Source organism: Sebastes fasciatus, chromosome 15, assembly GCF_043250625.1.
Source record: "Sebastes fasciatus isolate fSebFas1 chromosome 15, fSebFas1.pri, whole genome shotgun sequence".
Classification (NCBI taxonomy): Eukaryota; Metazoa; Chordata; class Actinopteri; order Perciformes; family Sebastidae; genus Sebastes; species Sebastes fasciatus.
The window spans coordinates 19,952,802-19,964,415 of record NC_133809.1 but is presented as its reverse complement, the minus strand read 5'-3'; the positions used below and the strand labels follow the sequence as shown (position 1 = coordinate 19,964,415).

Here is an 11,614-nt window from a genome sequence, read left to right as displayed (position 1 = left end):
TCTCTTTGTGTGGATTTTTATTCATTTACTAATCTTTTTTTTGTTGCACTCACTAGTTTTCACAATTTCAGACACTTTTAGCTTTGAATTTGATAAGAAAAAGTCAAAGCGGACTCTGATACACTAACAACAAAAGAACATTGTAGAAGAGCCCTCGTCTGACACGCAGCAGCAACAATCAGCCAGATAATGTGTGTGTGTGTGTGTGTGGGCAGCGCTGCAATGTGTACAGAGACAACAGAAAGTGATAATACTGCTGGTCTTACAAGCCCTATCCCTCTGAAACCATAAACTCAGCTCAAGGACGGAGCAATTTCAAGACGAGCTCCCATTGTCCCCGACCTGTTGCCAATACTCTCCAAACGAGATAAACCTGGCACAACAAAGCCAGTTCTGTAATTATTACTCAAACTTGATTATATCTGCTACACACACACACACACACACTCATCTATTTGTATGTAAACAAACCTACTAAATATGTCTGCTTGAGGAACTTGCTGCCAATTCACTGGACATTGTCAATGGCGAGAACTTTTAATTATTTCCCCGCTGCACCATGAAAGAAATCCAGCTGCTCTGCTACGTGATCCCAATGGGGATGTGCTCGGGTTCCCACCACCCTCCCCCCCAGCTCACCCGTTCTGGGAACGCCATATAGACAAGGGCCGCATCCAACTGCCCCTGCCCCCCATCTATATGCTACCTCCACCCCCACAGCCCCCAAAACCACGGGCCCCCAAACCTCGGCCTCATCCCCGCCACTCTATTGTGTGCGTGGGTAGTAGCTCAGCCAGGCTATTGTCTGGCCCAGCTCCCCAGCACGTACTTTATGCACAAACAGACAACACAGCGGCGCTAGCCAGCCAGCTCCGACATAAAGACAACAATGTCCTCCCAAGATCATTCATAAACACCCTGAAGAGCCCCAGCCAGCTCACAGTAAATAAGGGCCCTCTGCAACGCTGCGGCCACCTCGCACTGTAAACATCCACAGCAGCGGCAGCAGGGCCTCAGAGCGCTCGCTGGCACCAACATCTCACATCTGCCAAACGGGATCCAAGGCTCAGACTGCCTGGTGTATGTGTGTGTGTGCTTTTCTTACAGACCCAAACCTTCACATGGAAAGTAGGGGCCATGTGATAGGGCTTAGCTGCAGGGTGACGAGCTGGGATATGTGCAGTGTAACTCGATGGTGTAATAAAACATTCCTCTCCGAGAGGCTCAAAGCCCCAGCTCATTTGGCTGCGTGTGTGTTTGTGTGTGTGTTTAGAGGTACTTGAGAGAAGTTGAGAGGAAAGTTGTAAGTGTCCACCACCTCAACAAGGCCAGCGGTGGGAGCCCTTGACCTCTGAGGGGACGGACTGCCAGGGACAGCTGGTGTGGCCTGTGTTTATTTATTTATTTCTTAACAAAAGACAGGTGGTCACACTTGAAAAGGGCACACAAACAGTCACACATGCGCTTGTGTACAGACAATGCACACACACACATGCATGGGTGGTTTTCTTTTTCTCTCTCTGTATGAACGCACATGCATATGGTTATCATCCACTTAATTTTGGAGGTGCAATTCTTTTGACTTTCAGAAAATCACATTTGCTCCCAAGAATAATTAAATTCCCAATGAATAATATCATAGTCTGGTGTGACCGCCAACATGTGTACATCCACATATGAAGCAGCGCAATCTAAAGCTGCAACTGTGTACACCACACATCACTTCCTACAAGTGCATAAATACATATCAACTAGTGCTCTCACACTGGGTTCGCCTTTTTTGGAGTGGCTCGCCCCTGACGGTGCCAAGACAGTGTGTCCTTGGTCCACTGTACAGCTGTCACTTACTCACACTCGTTGACGCATATTTATAGCAGCAGCATCACTGGGCTTTGACGCTCGCCACACTCAGACCACAGCTGGTCCCCACAAGAATGGGTGAAAGACAAAGCCACGTGCTCCGGCTGGCCGACTGCAGTTGGTCCTGTCTGGAGCGCCGTGGTGGGTGATTATGTGGCCCCCGTCTCATCGCGGACAACCCGGCCCATACATGCACCAGGGAGAAGATGAGGACCACTCGAGGAGGAAGGAGGAGGGAAGGAGAGAGGGAGGGGTAGCACACCGTGACCTTTTTTTTCTTCTTTGAATGTCACGGATGGGGATGTGCTGAAAACCTTGACAGCTGCACTCTGTTGTTTTGAAGGTACATAAACACATCATTATGGAGTTAACAGAGGGCAGGGAGGGGAGAGGAGGCCTAAGCATTAGCATCCTTCCCTCTAATAATAACACTAAATATGGTTTTGGAAGACAGACAGGCGAGTCGTGCCTAAATCACATCTGTAATGTCCTGATTTTTTTTCTCATCATTTTTCAGATTTGGGAGAAATACAAGTCAGGTGAGACCTATAAATACTATTTTATTAAAGTATTGAGGCAATAGCTGAAGGAGGAACGCTCGCTCTCTGAAATGACCTGTGATTGGCCAAAGTCTCCCATCAAGGGCTAGATTTTTTAAAGAGTCACGAGGAGGTGCAGAAGTCTAGTTATCTCTCCGAACACTTGAATTACAATACGCTGAAAAGTTATTATGGAATTTTTGCCCAATAATGCAAAAACATTCTGCCTACTGCAGGTTTAATGGTCACTTTGACTCATTATTCCAGTTATAACAGTGTTACTCAGCTGGTTAAGACAAACTCATCTGGGGGATGCTCGCTCTGACATCGGAGGAGAGAATAGAGTCAACTAGGAGTTTCCGTCCCTTCTGTAGCCATACAAAATGATGGTAGCTTGCTAGGTTCATTCAGCAAAACAATAAATCTACAGTGAGTTTAAAAGTGCATGTCTCAGCTCTACATCATCAAAAACGTTATTATTAGGCTAAACAGCTTAGAATACTTGATTTAAATCAACAGCGACAAGACAGATCCTTTATTTATCCTTCACTAGTAATTTAAAAGACAATAAGTATAATACACTTTGTTGGAAATGTTGTGGCTTACTTGATGATTTGACATATTTTAAAGGTGCAATGTGTAGAATAAGACGGTTGCAGATGGCAACCAACTGAAATTTCTCCCGTGTGCCAAGCGTGTAGGAGAACTACGGTGGCCGACACGAAAACGCAAATGACCCTCTAGAGCCAGTGTTTGATTTGTCCGTTCTAGGCTACTGTAGAAACATGGTGTCCGGCTCCGTGAAGAGGACGCGCTCTGTATTGTAACGGCTCATTCTAAGGTAACAAACATCGATTCTTATTTTCAGGTGATTATACACTAAAAAAAAACATACTTATTAATATTAAATTCCATTTTTGCCAATAGATCCCTCTAAATGTTTGACACGATTCCTTTAAATAAAAAGTAAATTTTATATTGAGAAGCTGGAAGTGGCGAATATTAAGCATTTTTTCTTGATAAATGACTTTACTCAGTAAACCTGTTATCAAAATAGTTTTCCGATTAATATTCTGTCGATTGAATAATCTTTTCAGCCATATAACACAAAATTATTAATATTAATCAGCTAAAAAAACATCCTCCAGCTTTAGAGTTATGGACATTTAGGTTAATTTCATGGGTCGTGTTTTACCTTCAATAAAAGCAAAAAAAAAGGCATGCAACTTCAAAAATAAATGTCATCCACATAAGTGTTTTATGTCCACCTCGGAGTTCCTCAAAGCCTTATCAAGAAATGTGCAGACAACTTGACGCCTCGCCTGCCAGCAGCTGCCTGTTCATTCAGCCAGAAATCAAGCGGTGCCCTCGAACACCAACTGCAGATCTCCCCAAAGACCGGAGCCACAACTGGCCTGCTGAGCAGGAGGGGATGTGACTCAACGGCTCATAGGCGCACTTGCAGTAAAGCTCCAGGAAGTGCACTCATCCAAGCTAATATCTATAACACCATGTCATGTGATTGATTTCTATAAAGCAGTGCTCAGGACTTCTGCCACCAAGAACAATTACTCAACAGTGTAGAATACACGACCCTGAAACCGGTCATCGTCGGTGACGAGCCTCAGCCAAGAGAAAGTGATGACTGCACCTCAAGGTCGCGTCCAGAAGGGATAATTGCAGCCAAACAGTCTGACGCAAAGCCCCGGTTCTGTTCGACCTCTGGGTCTTCTTGTTTTAATAAATACATTAGATAGCGGATCCTCAAGGTCAGTGCAGACAAGCTGGATTGGAATTTTGTTTTTATTGCCGAGACAAAACTTCCATACTTCAAAGAAAAGGCTGAAAATGTGCTTCTTGCATAGTGAGATAAACGTGTTCATCCAGAGGAACCCTGAATATGGTCCAGTCTGAAAGGAACTCATCCCTCAGCCGAGTCCTTGAAGTGTGCTGCCACCTGCTGATGCATCAACAACACATGAAGACAGTCGGGTAACCTTTAAGCTAATTGGCTGATTTTTTTTCTTCAGACATCCAATTTTGATTCCTGCATTATTCAACAATTACCTTACTGTGCCCCTTTCATTAAATCATACTGTGACCGTATTAAAAGATGCACTTAAGACATTTAACAGTATACAAAAGTGTTCAAGTTTATTCAGTTAATTGCAATACATACATATACAAGATAACATTTGGATCACATAAAAAAATAGCACAGGTATAAAATGCAGCCTTAGTAATATCATGTGAGGCAACTACGCATGTTCAAGCATAAACTCCTGATCCCTCCGCTGGTCTTCCTTTATGTCGAGCAGCTGCAGCACAGCACTTCATCGTATTGCCCGCTGTAACTGTGGAACAAAGAGAACACTTTACATTACAATTATTAACACATTTTTACTCGCCATACTACACCCTCATTATGAGGTTATGTTTCAGTGTCTTGTTTAAGGAAAGTCGTTAGAGCAGCAATGATTAATCAATCAGTTGTGAACTATTAAAGTAATCGCCAACTATTTTTTTTTAATAATCGATTTGAGTAATTTAAGAAAAAAAAATTAAAAATGATCTGATTCCAGCTCCTCCATTAATTGAGAACATAATCGACAGATTAATCGACAATGAAAATAATGCTTAGTTGCAGCCCTACATGACGTGGAAAGGAGGATTTTTCAACCGACAACTCTGAATAACGGCTGACCTGCTCTACCGCCTTACTGTAGCTACAGCCGCAAAATATGATGTGCAAAGCAGGCAAACAATCTCTAGGAACGTGTTGCACCAATGCAAAACTTGCATTTAATGGGAATGGCAAACCTTTGAATGAGGCTTACATTTTAAGCAATGACGATGGACCCAGCTCATTCAGACATGAGTAACTGAACAGACGATGTACTTTAACAGATTTGCTAACTGAGGCCCACACAAAAAGTTCTTTGAGTTCTTTTGAGCATCAAATACTCACCCTGTTGGCTTGAAAGGTGGCTGTAAAAGTGCGAAGTTTGCTTCTTCATACTCAAAAGATGACGAAGCAGCTTTGCTTCCTGCCTCCATTGCTTTTTGATGTCTTAACATCCAGCAAATTCACTGTTAGAGTTCTGTTTGCAACTCACTGGCACTCCTCCAGCCAAAACTGATTAGAGCCCAACAAGGTTCATGGTTGAGTGGCGGGGTCATGGTTTTGGCCTGTCTGCGAGTTATTCCAAGTATCTCATTTTCATTTTGTCAAACACAATAAATCTACAGGACTTTTTTTGGTCCGGTGACATTGACGCACACAACCCTACAGCACTGCAGTCTGCAGCTCAGAGTGCACCCGTAGTACAAGCACAAGAGGAATGCCTTTCACAGAATAGATGAGAAAGGGTTTGCACCCCACACCTCATATAAACACGTCTTTAATGCCGAAGCAAGTGAGTTAAAGTGACACCTAATTAACCTCAGCATGCACCGTCTCTCAGTTTAAAAGGGATCTATGGATACTTTGAAGCTGGGACAACTAGAAAACAAACAAACACTGCGGCTGGATTCCATCTAAGGATGCACTGCAATGCCTTTATTTTCCTGGCTACATTAGCCGATACGGATATTGCATTTTAATGAATCATAACATAAAGTGCTTTTTAACTCAAATAAGGGCTGAAACTGATAACTTGTAAATATGTCTGTGCATTAGAGCGTCGAAGCCCTTTGGGAAACTGTGTGAAAAGGGGAAATCAAGTTGAACTCACTCTATGATGGTGCAGACAGAGCAGCAGAGGCTGGAGCAGCTGGAGCACTGTCGGGTGCAGGAGGAGCAGGCTAGACGGTCACATTGGGAGCATGGTGTGCTGGACCGCTGGCTCTTTTGACACACACAGCAGCCTGTAGGAGCCACTGGTACACCTAGACAGGAAGCACACACATACAGCATACTGGATGAGCATTTAGCAAAAAAAAAAAAAAAGGTAACCAAATCTGTGACAACCCTGACATCTGCTGGTGAAAAGCATGAACTGAAATAACAGCTTTTGGCCTTGGAGTAAAGTGACTTATTGTACTCTGGCCTATTTTAAAAAGCTCCTCTTATTGCAGTTGAGAAGTTATTCTTCTCTGGTCCACTTTTGAAATAAAAAATTTTTTTAAAGTGCTTTGTGGCCCTCAGTACCCAATGATCCAGATACTCGTTACCCAGTAAAATAAGGAAATGTGACCACATACCATTCAGTATGTAGTCTTGAAAATGTGTACCCGTCTTTGAACAATACTCACATGTCCATATCTACATTGAAACAGTTTTGGTGCAAATTGCTTTAGAAAGGGATCGCCGACTACTCTTCCAATGTACGTCTGGGCATGTGAGTATTGTTTTAAGATACATCTGATGTTTTCCATTACGTATTAGTAGACAACTTGTACTCTGAACTCAAGTTTAATGATATTTGTCCTTGTTCAACTCTGGGATTTCAACTTTGTCAGCTGTTTGAGAGCAAGTACAACCTTTACTTTTACATGGTTGACCATTTCCACCAGGTTATAACTTTATGAGGACCCTCAGTTTTGGACGTTGTGAGGTCTTGTTCCGTGCATATTTCCGGAGTTAGGTAGATCCTAAAGTGATTTAATTTCATGAATGGATAGTTACGTGGCTAGATTATTTGAAAGAGAGAAGGCCAATCTGGTACAGTAAGCGAGTTAAAGTAACAGGTGAATGATTTCTCTTCCTCCCAGTCTTGTATCGTGGACAAAGAGATGACAGTGTTGCGTTATATATTCCAGAGAGAACTTTTGTGGGGAGAGATAATCTGAAAATGGTTCAGATATTACATGAATACCAGTTGTCGACTTGCCGTAAAATCAGCCGTTTCCCGGGAACGCAAAGTTTTAGCCCACATTTTCTACACCCATTGCCAGAATAATGCATTGAAGATTTTTTTGTGGAGTGGAGAATATCTCAACCTATCCAAATAACAAATTAATTTCATGGGGTCTTTAACGGTTGTGATGTACGTCCCCTTTGGGACTGGTGGCAGCTGCGCAGCTATAGGCCACTATTAGAGCCCAGTTTAGCTGATAACGATAGTTTGTAAAACATCATATGGCGCCGATTAACCGGTCGACCTCTACTCCAAAGGATCCACTTTTACGGATTGTGTAATCCTGCTTTCGAGGACCAAGTTATACTGCTCTGATAACATCAGTAGATGTCACTATTCTCCCGTTTGGATTTTGCTTACCGTTTTAATGACAACCCCACCAACGTTTATTGTTTCAGTGTCTACCGTCTGCCCTGTCATATACCCCTTTCACACTGAGGGCTCAACTAGGGTTGACCCAGGGTTGTGTGTTTGAAAAAGTTAACCTATGTTGACCGACTCGGATTTACGACCCAGGTCGAGAGGTGGGTCAGAAAAGAGTTGATTTCAATGTAAACGGCACGCACCAGGGTCGCTAACAATCAGGGCGGGACAAATCTATTTGGTTGCAAATGAGGGCGTGCAGTCCGTGACGCAAAAGTCACAGGTAGCTCAAACAAACGGTGTAACGGCAGCAGGAATGTTTTCAGATACATTGGAGGTGAATGACGGACAATTACAACATCATGAATGTGTGGTGAGACTTTCAGGTGCGGGCGGGAGCTCCTGGCCGTTCGCGGTGTGGAAGAAATTAAGTGGTAGACGACCGGGGGCTGTGAGGGACAACGTAGACTGTGGACTTCGCCCAAATGTGTTCTGAGGGTTGGGGAGAGCTCCTGCACTGCTTGTAGAGTACAAGTAGTTATAGGAAATGGTTAGTTTTTTCTATTACCCAGTTTGTTTATATTTTATTCTAATTTTAAATATGTTTCCACATTTTCTGTGGTTAGCGTGGAGAGGGCAACGACTACAGCACATTTCATTGTGCAACCCTGTATTGTATAATGACATTAATAAATCCTTGAAATATATGGTTGAATTGTGGCTGGCTACTGTCTGATTGTTTAAGAGGGCACACGCATGGCAACTGGTGTTTAAGAAATAAACTGGGGAAAAAAAGTTCGGAAACTTGTATTCGGTCGATTATTTCTCTGTTGTTACGATGCTAATTGGGAATGTATTTTACATCGGTGGAAAGCCTGTTTATTTACCTTCACAATGATGTCCAACTTGTAAGGATCATGCAGTTGTGGGATGAGCAGCACAGCTGATTATGTGGGTAACCAAATGATAACTTTAGTAGGGCGCAGTACCCAGCAGGCCTCATGCACATCAGATACTTGTTACTGATAGAGAGTTCAATCATCCAATCCACCAAACAACTCAAAACAAGAGTCGATACCAACAGGAGAATACACTGTTTACCATTGGCAGAGCATTTTGGCAAATTTTTCTTGGGCGCTACCCACATAATCAGCTGTGCTGCTCATCCCACAAATGCACGATCCTTATAAGTTGGACATCATTGTGAAGGTAAATAAACAGGCTTTCCAACCATGTAAAATACAATGCCAATTAGCATCGTAACAACAGAGAAATAATCCACCAAACACAAGTTAAACTTTTTTTCCCCCAGTTTATAATAAGATGATCCTGTTATATGACACATTATTTGGGGAATTGATTTGTTCAGGTGTTGTCATTTCTGGGTGTGACAACATGTTTTGCTCAAAAACACTTCCTGAGTGTGTAGCCATCCTTTCACCTGCCTGTCACAGTTCAGGCTCACCTTGTGCAGCGTCTGCTCTCGTCAGTCTCCCATCATGTCCAATCAGTGTCTGTCCTCTCAGCAGTGTCTGGCTGCATTCAGGTGTCTCTGCTTGCTGTGTCTCCTCTCCACTCCAGATCTTGCCCATCACAGTCTTGGCACCGTTGAAGAGCAGGTCCTTTGTCTTTGCTATGAGAAAAAATAACAATAAAAAACAGACCCTTAAGTGAAATTATTACAGCAGACCGCTCCGGGGCACCCAAGAAGAAGCTGATGTTTAGGCAAGGCAGCTTTATCTGTAGAGCACATTTCAGCAACAGGGCAATTCAAAGTGCTTTACATAAACATTCAAGAACATTGCGACAAAGTGCAAAAGAACATTAAGACATAATTAAAACAGTTATAAAAACATTAAAGATTAGAAAATAAAAACAAGCTAAAAATAAAAGCTAGGATAGAAGCCAAAATAGAATATAACACACAAGAGTAAAAGCTCTAGTGCAGTATAAGATCATTATCTGGTTTAATAAAAGGCAGCAGCAAACAGGAAATTGTTAAACTTTGATTTAAAAGAACTCAGAGTTGTAGCAGTCCTGCAGGTTTCTGGGAAGTTGTTCCAGATATTTGGTGCATAAAAACTGAACGCTGCTTCTGCATGTTTAGTTATGACTCTGGGGGACACTAAGCAGACCTGGTCCAGATGAACCTGAGAGGTCTGGGTGGTTCATAACACAGCAGAAGATCAGAAATGTAGTTTGGCCCTAAACCATTTAGTGCTTTGTAAACCAGCAGGAGTATTTTGAAATCAATTCTCTGAGAGACAGGGAGCCAGTGTAGAGACCTCAGAACTGGACTGATATGATCCACTTTCTTGGTCTTAGTGAGGACTCTAGCAGCAGCAGGTTCTGAATCAGCTGCAGAAGACCAGTAAAGACGCTGTTACAGTAGTCAAGTCGGCTGAAGATAAATGCATGGACTGGTTTTTCCAAATCCTGCTGAGACATCAGTCCTCTAATTCTTGCTATATTCTTCAGGTGATATAAGGCTGTCTTTGTAATTGTCTTAATATGGCTGTTAAAGCTCAGGTCAGAGTCCATGACTACACCAAGAAGAAGCTGATGTTTACCAGCAGGGACAGCATTAGATAGATAGATAGTAACTTTATTGATCCCGAGGGAAATTCAAGTTTCCAGCATCACAGATCCATAGTGCAAAACATGTTAGTAAAAAAGTTAGTATTGCAAAGTACAAAAAAAATATATACCAGATATAAAAATACAAGGAGATGAAAAAAACTGTTAAAACTGAATATAGTGCAGGGTAACAGCTGTGATACACGACTATTAAAAAAGTGAATATAGTGCAGAAGAGACTGTTAAAAGTGAATATAGTGCAGAAGAGACTGTTAAATATGAATATAGTGCAGAAGACTGTTAAATATGAATATAGTGCAGAAGACTGTTGAAAGTGAATATAGTGCAGAAGACTGTTAAAAATGAATATAGTGGAGAAGAGACTGTTAAAAGTGAATATAGTGCAGAAGAGACTGTTAAAAGTGAATATAGTGCAGAAGAGACTGTTAAAAGTGAATATAGTGGAGAAGACTGTTAAAAGTGAATATAGTGCAGAAGAGACTGTTAAAAGTGAATATAGTGGAGAAGACTGTTAAAAGTGAATATAGTGCAGAAGAGACTGTTAAATATGAATATAGTGGAGAAGACTGTTAAAAGTGAATATAGTGCAGAAGAGACTGTTAAAAGTGAATATAGTGCAGAAGAGACTTAAATATGAATATAGTGCAGAAGAGACTGTTAAATATGAATATAGTGGAGAAGACTGTTAAAAGTGAATATAGTGCAGAAGAGACTTAAATATGAATATAGTGGAGAAGAGACTGTTAAAAGTGAATATAGTGCAGAAGAGACTGTTAAAAGTGAATATAGTGCAGAAGAGACTGTTAAAAGTGAATATAGTGCAGGGTAACTCCAGTAGCTTAGTCTAAAGTGCACTGTGTGCATTATTATCTGTCATTGAGGTGGTTCAGAGGCCAGCTGGCAGTAATGGCAACTAAACCATGAATATCTTGTCCAACAGTCGCTATAACGTTACTTACCCTTAAGTTTTAACATCAACAGATCCCACCTAGAGAGACCACATGGATTGTACATGACTGAAGTGACTTTGTGGTTGTTTATAGGCGAGCAAAGACAACTAGAACATGTGCGCAACACTGAGCTAGCATGAGCTAACATGTTACTCACCGTAGATTTCCTGCCTGTATTTGTTCCCAAACACGCCATAATTACTCAGCTCCTGTTGTCCGACGTGTATTTTATACTGGGACGAGAAGGTTTCAGGAAAAGGACAAGGTCGTTTCGGCATTTTTCTCTGCTAAAAAACAAAGTCCCGTCGTGTTTTCTTCAGAAACTTCCACACTGTGTTTGTTGCGGGAAAAATTGCAACGGAGACAGCAACGAGCCAATCACACGCGTCCTTTATTGTCACGTGATAACCTCAGAGCCAATCACAACAACTGTTCCGCTGTCACG

General features: G+C 42.1%; 1 protein-coding gene across 1 annotated transcript; it reads right to left on the bottom strand.

Moving 5' to 3' along the window:
* Positions 1 to 4,526: 4,526 nt before the first annotated feature.
* On the bottom strand, positions 4,527 to 11,544 carry siva1 (SIVA1, apoptosis-inducing factor). The gene is made up of 4 exons (XM_074660958.1): positions 11,327 to 11,544; positions 9,087 to 9,254; positions 6,134 to 6,287; positions 4,527 to 4,753 (listed from the first exon to the last, which is right to left on the bottom strand). Exons 1-4 carry the CDS (start codon positions 11,445 to 11,447, stop codon positions 4,705 to 4,707), a joined length of 492 nt encoding a protein of 163 aa, XP_074517059.1. The 5' UTR covers positions 11,448 to 11,544; the 3' UTR covers positions 4,527 to 4,704.
* Between the last annotated feature and the right edge of the window lie 70 nt (positions 11,545 to 11,614).

Excerpts from the sequence above, each read along its gene's own strand:
- siva1 (XM_074660958.1), bottom strand. The coding sequence starts at position 11,447 with ATGCCGAAACGACCTTGTCCTTTTCCTGAAACCTTCTCGTCCCAGTAT. Across the intron at positions 9,255-11,326 it reads ATACAGGCAGGAAATCTACG|CAAAGACAAAGGACCTGCTC; the intron begins GTGAGTAACATG and ends TTTTTCTCATAG. Across the intron at positions 4,754-6,133 it reads TCTGTCTGCACCATCATAGA|TTACAGCGGGCAATACGATG; the intron begins GTGAGTTCAACT and ends TTTGTTCCACAG.